This window comes from Parasteatoda tepidariorum, chromosome 1 (assembly GCF_043381705.1).
Source record: "Parasteatoda tepidariorum isolate YZ-2023 chromosome 1, CAS_Ptep_4.0, whole genome shotgun sequence".
In the NCBI taxonomy this organism is placed as follows: domain Eukaryota; kingdom Metazoa; phylum Arthropoda; class Arachnida; order Araneae; family Theridiidae; genus Parasteatoda; species Parasteatoda tepidariorum.
Window position 1 is genome coordinate 38346947 of NC_092204.1, and position 19505 is coordinate 38366451.

Sequence of the window (19505 nt, forward strand, 5' to 3'; positions counted from 1 at the left end):
AAAAAAAAAAATATACAAGAAAATTTTAGCATATATTTTGAAAAGAGGGGAGGAGTGGGGGTAGGAGGGGAGGGCCCAAAAACGGCTATGCCTAGGGCCTACGAAAGGTATAATCCGGCTCTGATAACATAAAATTAATAAATAACAAATAAATATAAACAATAAATATGATTCCAAAGATATACATAATTCTTTAAATATTCTATAAAGAGATAGATAAAAAAACATATTTAAATAATATAGATCAGAATTGTTATCAATGATACATTATCAAATTACATAAAGAAAAATTTAAAATAAAATAAATAATCACAATAAATCAATTTGAAAAAGAAAGGAAGAAAAAAAAAAGGGAATTATTGATAAACAGCATTGATTAAAGCGTGAGATTTACAAGCAAAAGGTGATCTCACTAATGTTGTAAATATAGATTGAATAATGTATATTTAAAAAACATTTTTTTAACTTTGGTAAATTACTCATATAAAACATCTTACCTATTTCCGGTGAATGTGAATAGCCCTGTTTTAGAATCAAATTGAAATTGTGAATCTTTATATCCCCAGCCATTCCATTTTAAGAGCTCTTGCCTGACAATTAAAAAGAAAAACGCACATTTTGATAAAAACATTTAACTTTAAAAAATGGATTTGAAATTAATAACATTATCAAATTAGTTAAGGTTACCATACCTGTGTTTAGGAATAACACTTTCAGTAGCTGCAACATTACGATTGTCTGAGTTATTAGCAGAAAGATGACGTTTAATTGTTTCTAAACGATCTTTACTAGGCATTTTGACTAGATTTTACTTTGATCCCAAGAAAGAGTGCACACACGTGAAAAAAGTCACATAAAAAATCCAATAAGAAAACACTTTAGAATCTTTCTATAGAAAGAAAAGATCAGCAACACGTAAAACAAGGTATGATGGAATTATATGAAAGAGAGAATTGAAATAAAGATAACATTATCAGCAAATGCATCACTTCACCGGTAAATTATGTCAAGTAGAAATTTTCAATTTATATACCGAAACAAAAACAAGGTTAATAAAAATGCATCTGGCAACAAACTTTTATCGCCTGTTTCGGGATTTGACAGAAGCGCTTTAATTTTTTTTATAGGTTTTCAGAGATAAAAGATTCAAAATTTATGATGAAAAATAAAAATATCTCAGAAAAGTTTCCTTCTAATGAATAAAGGCATCGCAAATCATTTATTAATTAAGAAAATTATTACGTAGTTATAGCACAGCTCAACTTACAACCGTTATTGATGTTGCCATGGCTACAGCTCGTGATTTAAAAGATGGTATTTTTTATTTATATATATATTTACTTTCTAACTGTATTCTCTTAAATTTAGATGAATAGATAATGGTTATTTTTTTTCAGTTCTTTTTTATTTATAATAGTTCCATTTAACATTCAGGTTCTATGGTGCAAATAACTTGCTATGAAATTGCTTAAAAACGGAAATTTTTGCTTTGTAAAATCATTTTTTATATTATATTCAATCTATCATTGAAATTTCATTAAAATGATAAAAACGCATAAGTAAGAGGATTTTCATTCATTTCATTAACTCCTTACAACAGCAAGTCTTCCGTTCTTATTGTAAAATTATTATATGTTAATGAATAGTTTATATGTTAATGAATGTAATTAAACTAGACATGCAATCTTGAGGTTAAAAAATAAGTTACTTTATAAAACTCATTGAATTGAAATATATTTATATTTGTTCAGATATGGAGTGCAGAGTTACAAAGTATTAATCTTAAAAATCATAATGTTTAATGCTTTATAGAGCAAAACAAATGTTAAAACATGAAGTCGATCAAGTCGAAGGTGTACGAAAATAATACAAATGTTATTTAACATCTTGAAAAATTAATAGAAAAGAAGAACATAGTAAAAATAAATTTCATTTTTAACTTTATTTTGTACTAATTTCGGAATAAATGTCAAATTATTTTTTTAAAAAGTGTTATCGAAAACACGATGCATTTTAAAACATTTAAATTAGCAGTTTGAAAATGAATTGCATTAATTGTTTGATTAAATTTAAATGTACAGCAATACATGCTCATCTTGGGCAAAGAAACTGATATAATATTTGTGATAAAATTACTAGGGATTAAAAGAAAATGCATATAAACTAAATAACTTTCACATGTATTTAAGGATTAATAAAAAGAAAAAATATTGTACGTAATTTTTATATGAGTTGCAACAACTGAGCAAAAGCTGACTAAAACAGGATGTGAGTGCTACTTGATACTAAAAGATAAGTGTAATCTCACATAAATGTGAATTAAAATTTATATATATGTATACACACACTTACATATTTGATTAATTTATAATTCTTTTGTTCTCTTTCAAAAAAAAAATATTCAAAGACAGTTAGTGTATGCCCTTATAAAAAATTAATGAATGCATACAAGATATCATGAGCATCCTTGAAGGGAATATATATGTCCCTTTCAATAATTAAAAATATCCCAAACTCCCCTTCAATATTTCAGACAAGCAGCGAAGATTTTTGTCAATAACTATCATTAAAATTCGTTAAAGGTAAAAACAAGAAAAAGACTAATCAATTTACAGATGTTTAGTAGATATGTGAAATTTTTTATAAGTTAAATTTTGAGAACTGGTGTCACTGTGTAATTTAATTTAGCCCCCTCTCGAGAATTGGATGCCTACAATGCATATACAGAATATTGTGCTGATTTCTCCAAGTAGGGCAAACCATGTCCATGAAAGTAGACAACCTGGAATAAGAATTTTTGGAGGTCCTGTCCACTTTCATTCAAAGAAAATTCAAGATGTTTCATGTTTGTTAAGTGGTTAAACAAAGTAGTGCCTCTAAAATTCTCTTTAAAATTTTACACCTAATGGTGGTCTTCCAATAGATGCTAGGGGTCTGTCCAGACATTTTGTGAAAGGTCCGTTTTTGTAAAATTGTGAAAAAATTATTCGTAATTTGTGAATATAAAATAAACGTTAAGTCACATTCTTTCAACTAGGGTCCTGTTTTTGTGCAAATAGGGTCCTGTTACTACAAAAAAATTTTTAAGGGGTTTTTAAGTTGTAAGGGCATACAAGATTATGCTCAACACTGTAAAATTATAATTAAAAAAACAAAACATAGTTCGTTTACATATCTCTCCCCCACCCCCTTCCTTGGTGCAGCATGTCCTCTTTTGAACTTTGTGCCACTAAACCCTACATTCAATCCAATCCCACCCCCTTTCTGGGAAGATTTTATTCGATTAACAAAACAATAATGAGGATAAACAACTTTGTGAAGGGTCCAATTAAAATAGGGGTGCACAACCTTTTTGAGTGAAGGGCCACTTGCACAGCAGGTTGGCTAACGAAGGGCCGCACATGTATTTAGACATGTTAATGACAAATGTAATAATGTTTATTTAAACATTAGCATTCCATTTCTTTATCTATCAATAACTTAGTAGTGTTCCATTATTAGAATTCATTCAAAAATAAAAAAAACTTGATACTTTTTTTTTTTCGAAAAGAAAAAAAAATAACTTGCTATTTTTATCATATGACCAATAGATTCATCAAAATAAATAAACATTGAAGAAAAGAAATATTTTTTTATCATATCATGCAATATGAAAACTCATTTTAGAATTTATTCTAATAAATTAAAAAAAAACTGCATTGTCCACAGAATGAAAGTAGGAAAAAGTTTAGTCGTAATTAAGTAATATAAATTCAAATTAAATATTTTAATTAAAGAAAATGTATAGGTTTTAAACAAAAGCCTAAAATAAAAACAAAACTGTGATAGTTCAAAATAAAATTCAATGCTTATTTTGTAATGTACTTAATTATTTTATTTTATTAATTATTAGATTTTTTATATCGTAAACATTTTCCTTTTTTTTATCGAAAAAGATCACTTAAGCAACAAAAAATTGAAATCTAAACTACTAACAGTGAGCAGTTTAAAAATTCACGTTTTCCGCCATTTTATGAATTTCTCAAGTTGCAATAACATTGCATTTAAATTAGGGAGGGATGTAACGAGTATTTGGCCCTTCTGTGAAAAATTCAGTTGGTTGAATGATCAGTCAAATATTTGGCAAAATATTTTTTAGAAATGCATTTTTCTAAGTTTTTTTTATTTTTGAATTTTTATAGATATTACTTTTTTTTTTAAAATTATAATCAGACAAGTCAATTTTGTCATTTTTTCGATACTTTGAGAATTGAGAAGGATCCATTTTTTGCAGTTTTTATTATAACCCAGCATTTTAACAGAACGTCTCATACTATTAATTTATTATCACTCTTTCCCTGTACTGTAATATAAATAACCAGTAACATAGAAAAGTGTGATTTTCAGCATTAAAGTTTTGTTTCAGGAACTAAGAAAAATTTGTTTTTTCTGTTTTTCTTTTTTTAGGCATTTTTATTATGACTCAGCATTTTTTTAAAAATAAAGTTACAAATAAAAAAAATTTTTATAGCAATTTTTTTTCTTCTAAAATTATGGCAATGAGAAAAATTTAAATTGAGATTTTCGGCATAAGATTTTCACTTAAAAAATTAAGAACATTTTTTCTATCTTTTTATTTTCTTTAAATAAAAAAAAAACTTTTTTTAGACGTTTTCATTATAACGCAGTAATTTTTAATAGCATTTCTGTTGACTTAATTCTTTTTTCTTGGCTTTTTCTGGTAATTGAAAAATTGAGATGTTCAGCTTTAAAAAAAATTTTCAAAAATTAAGATTGATTTTTACGTTCTCTGTTTCGCTTTTCGACATTTTCAAAAACGTTCTTGATTGGCCTTATTTTTTAGAGTTAATTAACGTTTTTCCAGGAAATATTATTCTGAGCATTGAAATTTTAGTTTCAGTGTTGCTATACTGCTAAAAGATTTTGCTATTTGGCCCCAAGTGAACGGCGTTCAATAGATTTTTTCTTCTTCTTTTTGCCGAATATTTGGTTTTTGATCAAATCACAATTCATTACCACATTCGACCAAATCATATTCGTTGCGGAAATAAAAAAGAAGGAAAAATAACTAGGATTTACGATAAAACTGTACGGTAATACCGTATCAAAAAGTGATTATTTAATTGCGTGATTAACAATCACGTGTCGTAATAACATCATAGTTAAATAACGGGATCGTCAAAATCACGAGGAAAAGTATAGAAATAATTAGGAAAAAATATATTTATGCTGAACTCAGGACGAATAAAGCGCGTCAAATGCATGATTTAAAATTTGCATGTCGTAACAGAATAATTGGAATTTTTTATAAAACGTGGGAACGCATAGCAATAACTGCCGAGAAAAAATTTTGAAAAAAAAAGAAAGAATTGCAAAAGAAAGATAAAAAATCTCTTAGATTTAAGATGAAATCGTTACAAATGAAGTGCACAAAAAGTGATTATTTAAATTTGGGATCTGAAACTCGCGTCGTAATAAAAATTCGGAATTTTCAAAATCACGTAGAAAAGTGGAAATAACTGTTTAAAAAAAAATCATTTATATTTGCGATAAATTCGGCTTCAAGAAAGCGCGTTAAACGTACATTTACTAAAGAATCTGTTAAAATTTATTGTGTCAAAACGTGATGACTTAAAAGTGCGATTAAAAATGGCCATTTTTTAAAATTTCTTTTAAATGTGTTTAGAAGCTCTCGCGGGCCGCACTTCAGTAGTCGAAGGGCCGCATTTGGCCCGCGGGCCGCAGGTTGTGCACCCCTAAATTAAAAGATAAATTATTTTGTGAAGGACTCGTTTTTAAGTAAAATTATTTTGTGAAGGGTCCGTTTCTATGAAAAGATATTTTGTGAAGGGTCCGTTAACTGACCCAAATTTCTTCTAAATAGACGCCTGGATGCTTTGTCTTTTTCTTTAAAAGAAAAAAAAATATTTAACTTTTAGAAGATTACTATCAATAAATTATTTAATTTGCTTCAATGTAATTTTTGTGAGAATGAAATTTTTTTAAAAAAAACTTTTGTTTTGGATATTATAATGAACAACAAATTTGAAGCAACAACCACGGAACTGTAATTAGGCCCAGAGCCATCGTAAGTGGGGTATAAATAGGGTATTTGCATAGGCCCCCACATTTCTAGGTCTCTTTGAAAATCTACTCAAGAATGAATAAATTTATGTATTGTATTAAAAATTTTAAAACTTTCATTTCTGTTTCAATGTATTGAATAATTTTAAATTAAATATTATAATACAATTTGTACGAAATATATTTAAATATTTTTGGTTGATTATTAGAATGACACCCCCTTTTATGTTGTAAGTGCCCCACACTTAATTTTTCGTTGATAGTATCTAAACATAAACAATATTATAAAATGTATAAATAAAATTTAAAAAAGAACATCAGAAAAATTTTGAGTTTCAAGAATGAAATTTGAAAAAAAATCATGCGAACTAATTTCTATCAAATTTGAAATAAAAAAAATAGTACAAAAATCTAACAGGGTCCAAAGTGATCTACTTTTCGTGAAGCTCTAATAGAAGATTATATTTTGTGCTCCCTAGAAGTGTTTTGTTCACTTCTTTGCAAAATCTAGCAACAGCTGTATATGTGGCTTTACGCCTTTACGGAAATGACCGTCATTGCATTTTATAAACCTTAAATATGAAAATTTGCTAATTTTTATGAATTAAATTTAGTGTTATGCACATTCAAATACAATAGGTTGCAAAAATTAGCTTTCCCAAATTAAAAATTGCTAACATAAAATTTCTGCTGTGAGAAGCCTTTTCTTTCTGTCAGTAGCTTGAAAAGAAATAATGTAAGTTTCATTGCGGCGAGCACAGTATACAGACATTTTTATTTGAGTGATCCATTAATTAACCATTTTCAGATAATTTAATTTGTGATTTAAAGTGTAATTTTACTAATTTTAATATAATACAAACACCATAATTTTGTATACTAATTTAGTGTATTAATTATGTAATAATTTTAATGTGTTTTGTATGTCTAGAACTAGTGTACTAAATTTTTCAGAATAACTTTAAGTGATCCTTATGTATTAGTATGTTATCTGTCCTTCAAAAAAAAAAAAATATTTTAGCACATTCACTTACATTTTTAAATGTTTCACTAAATATGGTATCATATCTTCATTAGAAATCAACAATTAAAAATAAATCCATTTAATGATTTTATATAATGTATTAATTTTTCATCGTTATTAAAAATATGTTTTGAAAGTTTCGTTATTTTGAATCTCGGGCCATATTTAAAAATTTCATTTAATTAGTTCTCTAACCCAGCATTCCTTAAAAGGTGTTCCTTGAAAGGGTCATAAGGGCTCCAAATGTTAAGACTTTTTTTTTTTAATTTCTAACCAGTAATGATTTTTGAAACCTATTATTATATTTATTACCAAAAATATTTAATTTAAATACTTTTGTTGTTTCTAAGTAGTTATTTAAAATGCCAATGAAAAAATTAATAGAAAAGTTTCAAGTAAATATATATACTTTTCAATAACACTATATTGGATAAATTATGAAAAGGATCTGAATTTATTTTAAATTTCATTAGTATTTTTCTTCGAAATTTTCAATTCCAAATTAAATAACCAAAATCAAGAATAAAGAATTATGTTTCTCATCCCCATTCTAAACGTTTTAAATAGTTGTAACAGTTGTTTTACTCCAATGTCTCGATTTTCGCCGCTTTTTATGTTATCCATCCCTCTGTGTCTGAGACAAAATTTGCATGCGAAGGAGCCCAATTAGAGCAATGATCAAATGACGAAACGATCTGAAATGGACTACTCATACAGTTCCTAATGCCTCCTTATACATTTAAGATCAAATATAAAAGTTGTGCTATTAGATAAGACTAAGGTGTAATGATAATGATTGAAGCTATCTTAAAAAACGTGCCATATAACATTAAGTTTGGTCTAAACCTTTCATCTGATTTAATGAAAGTGAATTGTAATACAGTAATCTAATATATATATTTTGGCTGTATTTCTTTTCCGCTGGTGGCAACAGTTTTCATTTTTAAAGAAGTACTTTGTACAACTAAATAAGATTTTTTTCACAACACTTAAATATTTACTTTATTTTCTTCATATATACAGAGAACAGTCGGCAAAGAATTCTGTTAGGTTAAAAAACATTTCGCTAAAAAAAGAACGAATTCTAAAATAAATAAAAAATAAACAACTTAAAAAATAAAAATGCTGCTGCCAGCCATAGAATTTTTTGAAAGTTAACTTAGCAACATAAATCAAAATGATACAGAAGCGCAACTAGATCAAAATTATGATACCTGAGCGATTGCCGTAACAAATCCTTCAATTCTATAAGTGTTGTATCGCCAAATGCCCAGATTAACAATTGTGTTTTTAAAGAAATTCTATAAAAAATTTTAAATTAAAAAACAACTTCTACAACTGCTTCTTGAAGAACTTGGCTCATTGATTAAAAATGTTGTTTTAATTTTACAGTACTAACTTTACTTCTACTTTCATTATTGCTATGACCCTCTTTCATTACATTTTACAACTTCATGCTAAATTTGAGGACTTTAAGTTGTTTTGTGGTTGAATACTGACATTTAGAAATGTGTACATAAAAAAAATAATATTTAGAGGTTAAGAGTTGCCTCAGAAAAATTTGAATTGTTGACATTGAACTTAACAATGGAAACAATCGTTTTTGTGAAAAATTGAATTGTATTGTTGACATCAAAACTAAAAATATTGTGTTTCAACTTAACAATACTACCTTAATTTATACTTTAGAATTGCCTCGGAGAAATTTGAATTGTTAGCAATGACTTAAACAAAAAGTTTTATTTTAACTGACAAATACTATATTATAATTTTAACTTTTTCTATGACTATACTCATTTTCTTACTCTTTTCTTTGTTTTTTATACATTTTATATTTTTGTGATAAAATAAAAAACTTATAGTTGTTCTGCTTCTGAACACTGATGAAAACACAAAATGATGGGCTTCATCAACAATCAAAAATATATACATTTATTTTACAAATTCCATATTATTAAGGTGGCGCCCTTCAGAGAATTAAAAATACAAAATTATCTTCATCAAAGCCGATGCTTTACATCCGGCGTTCAGTGGCAGACTACTATTTCATATTGTTTTACAACACATGGCTTTAGCCCTCTGGTGGGAAAGACTTTAAAACAAAACTTACAACTGTTACTTTTCTCAACAACTGAAATTTAGAATAGTGTGATTAAACAAAATATGTGAACTGTTTGCAATTTCAAATTAATATTGAAATGTACAGGTTTAGAATTTCCTACAGTGAAAAGTTTTCGGAACTTCAGTATTCAAAAAAGTATACAAAACCTAGACGTTATGAACGTATCCAATGAGCAAGCATTGGATTGCGAAGCAATCCGAAATGAACTGCGAAAGCAGTTCCGGGGGATGGCGAGCGCCAGCGAGCAGTGGGCGAAGCCTCCTAGTACTATTTAAAATACCAATGCAGTAGTTTAACGACAAAAGAATTGTAATCTGAATTAAGAAATATTAATTTTTCCGTTAGAAAAATTAGTATATCCATATTTATTAAAAAAAAAAGAAGAAAAAAAAACAATTATAGTAAAAGTTAGATATATAATAAAACTAAAAAAATTTAGTTTTGTTCCTCAATTACTTTTTTTTTAATTAAAAATAAAGTATGAATTTTCCTGTATTTTACTTGCGTTATTTAGTGCGCTTTACTATAAAATACGGTTTATTTGAAATTATTCTCATTTTATTATCAGTGAAAAAATTATTATCAGTCTTTGAGCTAACATAAAGGAGATATTTAACTTAACTTTTCCCCTTTTTCTAAGGTCTTACTACTTTCAGAATATATTTCAGACAATGATTTATTACAATTAATTTTAATTATATTCCTTACAATACCGTTTTAAACGTTGAATGACCTTATATTTATGCTCTTACAAATAACATACGAATAATTTAAAATTACTTCAATTCATTTCTATTTTATCTCAGTATGTATTTTTCAAAGTGGGGAAGTGGTTTGGCCAATTACTGAATTTATACGGTTGAATGAAATTCTTTGTTTGCCGCTTCTAGTAATTATTATTTATTAGACACGCATTAAAAGTTATTGCCCACAGCACGTTAATAGTTTCCTAATAATATTTTATTAGCCTCGTATAAGTAAAAAATAATATCCTTATTTCCAAAAGTGTGATAGAACAAATATCTAAGGGGTTGACTCCATTTTTAATGGTATGTTATCTCTATGTTTTCTTAACCGAATTCGTATAATAATACAGTAGAGTCGCGATTATCCGAGTTTCCGCTTTAACCGAGCTATCAAAGATTTCAAGGATTTTTTCTTGTTATTCTAGTTTATTCGTTATTTTTAAAATACCGCAGGAAAAAAAAAATCAGAATTTTATCTTCCAAACACTCAGGAGAACGGAATCCAACAACTTGATCCGATGATAATATTGTCAATCCGTGATCCTTGATCGTTAATATCGCCATTAATGAAAATGAATCCATCGAAGATGATGAAGACAGTGACGATGAAAATCAACATATAAAAATCTCTCATACTGATGGACTAAAAGCTATTGAATATATGGTGCTATTGAAATATATATAGAACAATAAGAAAAGGCGATACCAGCCTTCCTGTAATCCCTTAAAAAATGGCGAAACATTGCTGCAGAAAAGCGCCAAAGTAAGGACTCCTTTAAGTAAAAACTCTTTAATTCTCGTATAATATATTCTTTAAGTGTTTTTAAGCTTTTTAAATATAAAATGAACTGTATGTGGTGTTATATTACATTTATACCTACTCTTTTCCTTTCATTTTTTATACTCTTCGCTTTATCCGAGTTCTTCGGTAATCCGAATTTGTCGTGGTCCACATTAACTCGGATAACCGGGACTCTACTGTATTTATATATTGGAAATTTATTATTTTATGTATGCTATTCAATAATACACGTCTATTTTCCTGTTTCTAATTTAATGTATTTCATTCTGTTACGTGATTTTCAGGCAGGTGCGCAATGGTCTTAATTATTGAAAACATGTTCAAAAATATGTAAAGCCTAATTAATATTATTATTGTTTTGATAAAATAGTACAGGAGTATTTAGGGTTTCTAATTTTGACGTTAATTTCATTATTTGGTGAAAAGAAAAATCTTGTTGTCAAAAAAATTTGATGTATGCCTACGACTGAAATTACCTGCAAAGCGATTTGAAAAAGATTGCGTAAGCAGGTGCGATGATTGGCAGGTGACAACATTGAATGATAGCGAACTTAATCAAGTGGTGGAGCTCCCTAGCACAATAAAAATGATTTCCCATTGATAGTAAATTTTGATTTAAAAAAAAAAAGTTTCTTTTATTTTGTGTTCCTAGCAGAGTTGAAAGATATAATATGCAATTATATAACCCTTCTAACATTTAAATTAAAAAAATTTAAAAAATAAAATAAATGATTGAAGAGCAATCTCGTGAAACAATCGTATTTCTATGCTGTCGAAAAATATTTTACATACCTCGACATACAATCGAAGGGTTCGTTAATAATCCATTATACATTTTAACAATGAATGATTGGATAAAGTCTCTCTCCCCTCTCTCTCTCTCATATATATATGTGACCGGCAAAGTATGAAATGCCGGCATTATATATAATGCCTGACGTCTTCAGGCAAAGTATGAAATATGAGAAGTATTACATACTTTGCCAAGTCATTATATATAATCCCTAGAACATTCGTGAAATATAAATCATTTCATACTTTGCCGGCTAGTTTTAGGCATTATATATAATGCCGGATTTCATACTTTGCCGGTAACATATACAATAAAAGAAATGATTTTTACTTTTAATATAAATAAACTAATTACTTGGAATTCTAATGCTTCTAAAAACGTCTATTTGAATACCATTTTTAATCAAATGAATAGTTAAAAGAATATGTAGTAATGTTTATTTTTCCAAAAAACAAATCGACAAACTTTTTCAAAATTTGATAAAAAAAAAAAAATAAAAAAAAAAAAGGAGCAATGGATACCCAACTAAAGAAATTGAGTTCTATATAAAATTATTGAGTTAATTGTATGTTATTTTAAATAAATTTACTAAAAGCTTCGTTGTTAATTTATATTTTTACCATGTGCAAATCCAATTAAGGCAAATCTGTGGTGAAAAATCTGTGCAAAACGGGCAAATCTTGTTTCCCTCTCTCTCTTCATCTTCTTACTTTTTTTTAAATAAATGTTAATTTTCTAAAATTATTAAAATTGTGTAATTAAATATTAACCTTATTAAATATAAACTTCTTAAAATTATCCAGTATAATGTTACCTTGCGCACATCCATTTTCGGGGCAAGCTTTGGTAACTAACAATTCAAACGATCATCAGTACTGCGGTGAGAACTCGCTATAAAACAAAATCCCTCTATTTACGCTTTTACCTCAATTTGCTCTTCTGTTTTCATATTTTGTAGTCTAGCGATTTTATTACAAAAATATTACGTAAAATTTTTTTTTATTCTATTGATTTTATGAAATTGGGAACTTAATAGACCAAAGAACATGCATTAAATTTTGCCTCCCTTATGAAATTTCGGCTACAAATGAATTTAAAGAACTAAGTCAACTGCTCACCAAAAGCAACAGCATTTGATTTAATTTGTATAAAAAGTTCAGGGAGGGATGAGAATTTGTCAAAGGTGATTAAGCTATCTTTTTAACCATCCACTTGGATTAATGATCAGCTTGAGCGGTCCCTATGTCATTTGATACCTGTTAAATAATTTTAAAAAAACATTTAAAGTTGCGACGCGTCTCATCTCGAGTTGTTCTAAGAATTTTGAATTTGTTCCTATAACAACATGTTTAAGTGGCCAGAGCGATACTTTCTCAAGGCTATTCTTTTGTAAAATTCTTTACAGAGATTTCTAAGCTTGTGTCACTTCACTTACCTGCCCGCTAAAAATTTATTAATGATCTATCAGTCACTAGTAGCAAATAATTGTTGCACATTTCATTTAAAATAGTCTACTGATTTTTATAAACAACTTTAAGCTTATGCATCTCTATTATGGGCATTGAAACTACGATTTTGACACATAAACATCTCAACAATCAAGTGGATATCGGTTTAAAGATGAGACAGGATCGAAAAGATCACATCAAAGTTATTCAAACAAAAGTCAAGGTAACGTTGACTGTTTTCTTTGATTTGCCGCCATGCTGTGCTTTGTGAATTTCTGCATTGTGACTGGCCAGATAGTCTATAAATAGTATTATTTAAGGGTTTTGCAGCGATGTATTTGGCAATCCGTCGAGAATAAGCTGAAACGTGTTTAAAAAACCCCATGGAATTTTCCATGATAAAGCACCTTCTCACACTGCAGTTATTTTCGTTTAATAATTAAAGTTATGATATTGTATATCCGATATTTTGAATTAAAAAATCGGCTATTGGTTGGATATAAACTTATCACAAGTTTTAAAAATCATTACTGTTCATAGATAAAATAAATAAATTAATTAAAAAAAGAAAAAAACTCTTAACTTACGGAACTTTTGAGACTTTTCCACAGAACCCTGGGAATCTGCTGAACACCTTTTGGGAACTGCTGCCCAAGTTAATCTGTACATTAGATGTTAATCTTTAGAATAAATGTTTCCTACACAATTAGCGGTGCCTCAATTTGAAAAATTTAGTGATTTTAAGGCTTTTATTATGTTAATCTGATTTGTGTTAACCTCCTAAGAAGCAAGTTTTTAATAATGATCGAAGATGTGATTTTTACTTGTTGTTTCATATCATCAATATCTAGACTCACTTCATGAGATTATATACTTGTGAAATATCCAGAATCATTGGTGGAGCTCTATTTAAGTCATCTTGTGTGAATTACAAGCAGTCCATAATGTAGTCCGGGGAAGTATCTGCAGATGTATACATTTACTGCAGACTAAAGGAAAACCTTGTGACCACTTCTCAAATGGCCACTGGCAAATCTGAATAAGGTTATCTAGGATTTTGGGTCGCAGGTTAGGTCTTATTGGACCTGAAAATTTAAATTTTCAGTTAGAAGCCAGTAGACTTGAATAACTTAGTAGAGACGTTTTCCTCAAATGCAATGAGTCAGTAACCGATATCGATTGGCCCTTTTTATTTAATGACCACTCTTTGCTATTTCTTTTGTTTTGTTGTTGTTGCTTGGATTAAATTTTATTTTTTTAAATTGGAAATATTCTACTAGGGCTATAAAAAGTTAATTCAACCTTAAAAACAATATAAACATGTTACAAAATTTATTTTAACATGACGACTTAAAGAGCTTTATTTATAAATATTTGGGCAGGCAAAATACATTTAGTGTATATGTGACCGGCAAAGTATGAAATACCGGCATTATATATAATGTCTGACGTTTTTAGGCAAAGTATGAAATATGAGAAGTATGTAATGCCGGATGCTATTTTGGCGAAGTATGAAATAAACGTCCTGATGTGCATGTTACTGTGAATGACCGAAATCGGTGGTTGTTGACTTTCACCGGTGAATGTCCGAAAAATTTATTACATCCGATTTGATATAAATTTATTCGTGGATATAATTACATTTATTCGATATTTTAATACTTACTGACGATAGATTAGAAGAAACATCAGTGTTTGGAGTATCAGGCAAATATATACCGGGCAATGGTTTTTTAAGGTCAAGGGCCACTGCCCGGTATACCCTTCACTGATGTTTTTTTAAGGTCAAGGGCCACTGCCCGGTATACCCTACACTGATGGTTATACATTTGCCCGGTGTACCCTACACTGATGTTTCTTTAAGATCAAGTGCCACTGCCCGGTATACCCTACACTGATGTTTTTTTAAGGTTCAGTGCCACTGCCCGGTGTACCCTACACTGATATTTTTCTAAGGTCAAGTATCATTGCCCGGTATATATTCGCCCGAAACTCCAAACACTGATGTTTCTTCTAATCAGTCGTCAGTAAGTATAAAATATCGAATAAATGTAATTATATCGCCGAATAAATTAATATAAAATCGGATGTAATAAATATTTCGGACATTCACCAAAGCGACTATGTTATTGTCAACATTCACCGGTGAAAGTCAACAACCACCGATTTCGGTTATTCACAGTAACATGCCCATCATTTACATAATAACCTAATCAGGACGTTTATTTCATACTTTGCCCAAATAGCATCCGGCATTATATATAATACCTTGGCAATGTGTGAAATATAAATCATTTCATACTTTGCCGGCTAATTTTAGGCATTATATATAATGCCGGATTTCATACTTCACCGGTAACATATATATTATAACTTTGAATTATGTGAATTGTTAAAGAACTCTTCTTCCACGTGAATCTTTCCATCCCAAATTGATGAATTCTAAAGAATCAAAGTTTTGAATGGAGACATTATTGAACATTTATATGAAAATTCTGTTTTCCATAGTCTTTCTTCATTGATGTACTTGTATCATTAAACAATTTTCCAAAAAAAAAATATTGAAATATTTGCCACTTTTTTTGTTAACGTGCTACGTGGCGACTGGTTATTTTCAGGTCTAGGACCAATGAACCACCAGGAATCACTCGCGATTCTCGTGTACCATTCATTTGCTGGAGGGATTTGCTACTAGAGCTTGTTCATATTTTTCCTTTCTGAAAAGTTTTCTTTGAATATCCATGATAGAGGACAGGGTTCTCTCTTTGCAAATTTATCTGCGACCTCATTTCCGTGAATATCTACGTGCGAGGGTATCCCCAGGGCTAAGGGTATCCCACTGCAGATGCATTGTTCGAAATAAGGAAATCTTCATCCTATCTCCCGCATCACTCCCGTCTTTTAGATGTTGGATTGCGCACTTGTTGTCCGTTAGTATCCATACTCCTCCAAAGCATTTTATGGCCGCATGCCATTTTTACTCAGAATTGAGAATGAAATAAACGCTTGAATGCGATATATTTTCGAAAAAACATCTTTATTAGCATTTTTTTTTTATTTATTTATTTTTTTTTTTTGCATATTGTAGGATATTATTAACCATAAATAACTAAACATTCGTCGAACAGACTACCGATCCCTGCGTGTTTTGATAACTCGAAGTATACCTGTTGCGCTCACAATACCTTACTCACAGTACCATCATAACTAGTGAAATGAGTTGCCCGTAGGTGATGAGCACGTCTGTAATCATCGTTTAACATTCGAATGTTTAGTTATAAGATGCAGAAGTTAGCATCAATGCCATAATCGGCTACCGTGTGTAATTTTGCGTTTCTCCTGCATTTTATTACTATATTAAATATTTTTTATTCTGTATACCTAAGGAACGCCGAGTGACGAAATACTTATAAGTAGAGCCCGGATTTTGATGACCTAAAAAATCTCAACTAATGCCCTTAAAAAGTGCAAAAAATGCACTTAAGAAGGGCAAAAAATGCCCTTAAAAATGCAAAAAATGCCTTAAATAAAGTAAAAATATTGAATAAAAATTTTTTTTTGTTCTTTAAAATTATTATGAGTCATTTAAAAAATATAAAGCAATGCAATACTTGTTCTACATTCATTAAATTTTGAAAAATATGTTTAATATCCTAAAATAACAAAAAAAGGAAAATATATTGACACCAAAATATTTTTATTTTGTATAGAAACTTTAATGGATATAACAACTCCCATCTCCTAATATTACTAAATATCAGAATTACATTGGATTATTAAATGTTTCTTGATAATTTGAAATGTAAACGAGCGTCTCTTGTCTGAAAGTAAATTTTCATTCCTGCAGAAGTTTCTTTCAACATCTACTGATGTTATAGGTGCGTACTTGAGAAAGACGGTCTCACTTACTGACAATTCTTCTTCAATTTGAAAAGATTTTGCTTCACCTGTTAATAATAATAAGATTTTCTTCATTGTTTGGAAGCCAGTGGAATAATGAAAATTGATAAAAAATAATAAAAATTGGAAGAAATTAACAAAAAAACTTTAAAAAATGCATTAAAATGCAAAATACGCCCCAAAATTTAAAGAAAAATGCCCTATAAATCTAAAAAAAATGCTCTAAGAGACAAAAATGCAAATGTCATCAAAAACCGGGCCTTACTTATAAGCAACTACTGCAACAAGCCCATTTGCGGAGAGCACACTTATAACATCTGCCAAGAGTGTAAACGGCAATTTTAAACATATTTTTTTATTTGAAATACTACGATAACTTTTTTAGGTTTCGCTAATTTGTTTGAAATAAATAAGGGAAATATAAAAGTATATTTGTTTTTAATGCATAGTCTATTAGTCGAATCATTAGTTACAAATTAACACTGATTTAAATTTAGTTATCTAGGGTTAGAGTGCATTTCTTTACATTTTGGCTTTGTAAGAAAATCCACAATTTCATAAAATCTGCCACAAAACTGTCAAAAATGTAATTTAAATCGGATTTTTTACCTTTGAAATTTTTCATTGTAATTAAAAACTCCGATCAACTACGTTATTTATTTATGATTATAAAATATTTTTGGAGTAATAAAATTATACCATATTTTGTCCAATATATTGGACGTTGAGTCTGAGACAGTTGTTATGATATTTTCCGTTACCATAACAACTGGTCAATTTTTATACGAAGCCGAATTTTTTTCCCTCTTTTTTCTATGTGTTTGTTTAATTTGCTTATTTCAAATTTGCTCATTTTTAAGTTCACTTTTAATATTAAATGCCAACAATTAATGAACTGAAACTAAACTATTATATTATAAAAGATCCTTGACATAGCGAGTGAATAAAAGAAGAGGAGAACAAAGGGGAAAAAAGACAGCGAATTAGTGTATCGACTTACTAGTAAATGAGCTAGTCAACCAATCAATTTGTGAGTGATTAGTTAAATCAGTTTGTATAAATAAGTGAATTTATAAGCCTATAACTTGTTGTAGGCCAGTGTTTCCCAAACTTATGACTTTTGTGTACCCTTTCTAAATTTTTCGTAATGCTGTGTACCACTAATAAAAAAAATTGAATTTATTTTTTACTATAAAAAATTGCACAAAAGTTAAAAGTGCCAATACTAATTATTAGTGGTAAAACAATGCTAATAATAGTGGTATCACAACGCTAATAATTAGTGGTGTCTGTTGATACCACTAATTATTAACTGTTGACTCAGCAAAAAATAGCCAATAGAAAAATACATAAACGTAAATTTTCTTGGTTAGCCTTGTTTTTAAATAAAATATTTAAAATTTTCGTCTGTTGCAAGATATTTCGCATTAGAACGTGAACCCCCGCTAAACTGTTCCCGTGCCTCTGGGGGTACGCTTACCACACTTTGGGAAACAGTGTTGTAGGCAATCGACGACTACAAAATGTTAATCTTTTTTTATTGAAAAAAAAAATAATTAACTGTAGAAAAAGCGATTAGGAAAATAAAAATTTTATCCAGATTTTGTATATTATTACCAAAGACTTATTTGTATGTTTTATAATAACACAGAAATATTTATAGAACTATGAAAACTTTTGCATTCTGCCCGATTTTAAGAAGACGCAATGCTTAAAAACAGGTTGGAATTAGTTTTGTGGACTTTCTTTCTAGGGAGTGTCAATAGATGAAGATGTTGAAAAGAAAATCTAAAGGTTAAAACTGACAGTTCAAGGGCAATTATTGTTTAAAAAAAATGAAATATCCGGGTCATTTGCTTTTGAAATTATTTTGACGTGATGATATAATTTAAATGTCATCTACCAAATTGAAGAACTTAAAAATTCTAGCTTTATTGAAAAATGAAATTAATAAATAAAAAAAAAATGTTTAACGAATTTAGGCAGAATAACACAGCATGCATTTTTGTAGATTAATTGACCAATCATTTAAAGTTTGTTTTCTTAAAATAAAACCATTTAAATTTTTCAGTTCTTATTCTTTTTCACCTTCTTACGCATTACAAATTGCGAAGAGGATAAAAATATGAAATTGTCAATTTATGTTCCATTCATGATTTTATTGGAATGGTAAAACAAACGAAGATAAAATGCTGAAAAATAACAAAAATTTACTTATTAATAATCACTTTTCACTTGGAAACATTGTCATTTTTGAGTTATCGAATAGTGATAATATATTTAAAGAAATTAACAGATGAAATTATTATTTAGGCTTTCTGAACTACGTTGCGTTGAATATAGTTTTATTTGTAAGCTAAAGTGAAATTTCAAACTTTAATGTTTTTTTAGATTTAAAATAATTGAAACTTTTATTGTATGCTCCAAGTTAATTGGCTACCACTTTTAATTTTTATAGGACACTGTGACAACTGTAAAATAATGTTCCATTAAATAAATACGAAAATCTGCACAACAAATATTAATTTAACGAAAACAGTTGTTAAAAATTTAGATTTTTAAAGAAACATCTGATATATTCGTTAA

General features: G+C 28.7%; 2 protein-coding genes across 2 annotated transcripts in view; one reads left to right on the forward strand and one right to left on the reverse strand.

Moving 5' to 3' along the window:
* LOC107444440 (alkyldihydroxyacetonephosphate synthase) overlaps positions 1–1061 on the reverse strand; it is a gene marked incomplete in the record, with an annotated part of 34224 nt that extends 33163 nt beyond the window's left edge. Inside the window, 2 exon segments of the mRNA XM_043038884.1 lie at positions 498–590; positions 693–1061. Coding sequence (XP_042894818.1) covers positions 498–590; positions 693–796 — 197 coding nt within the window.
* A 35-nt stretch (positions 1062–1096) lies between these two features.
* The window catches only part of LOC107444442 (centrosomal protein 20), a 32321-nt gene continuing 13912 nt past the window's right edge, over positions 1097–19505 (forward strand). Inside the window, exon 1 of the mRNA XM_016058573.3 lies at positions 1097–1314. Coding sequence (XP_015914059.2) covers positions 1287–1314 — 28 coding nt within the window. The 5' untranslated portion in view covers positions 1097–1286. The remainder of the gene's footprint in view (positions 1315–19505) is intronic.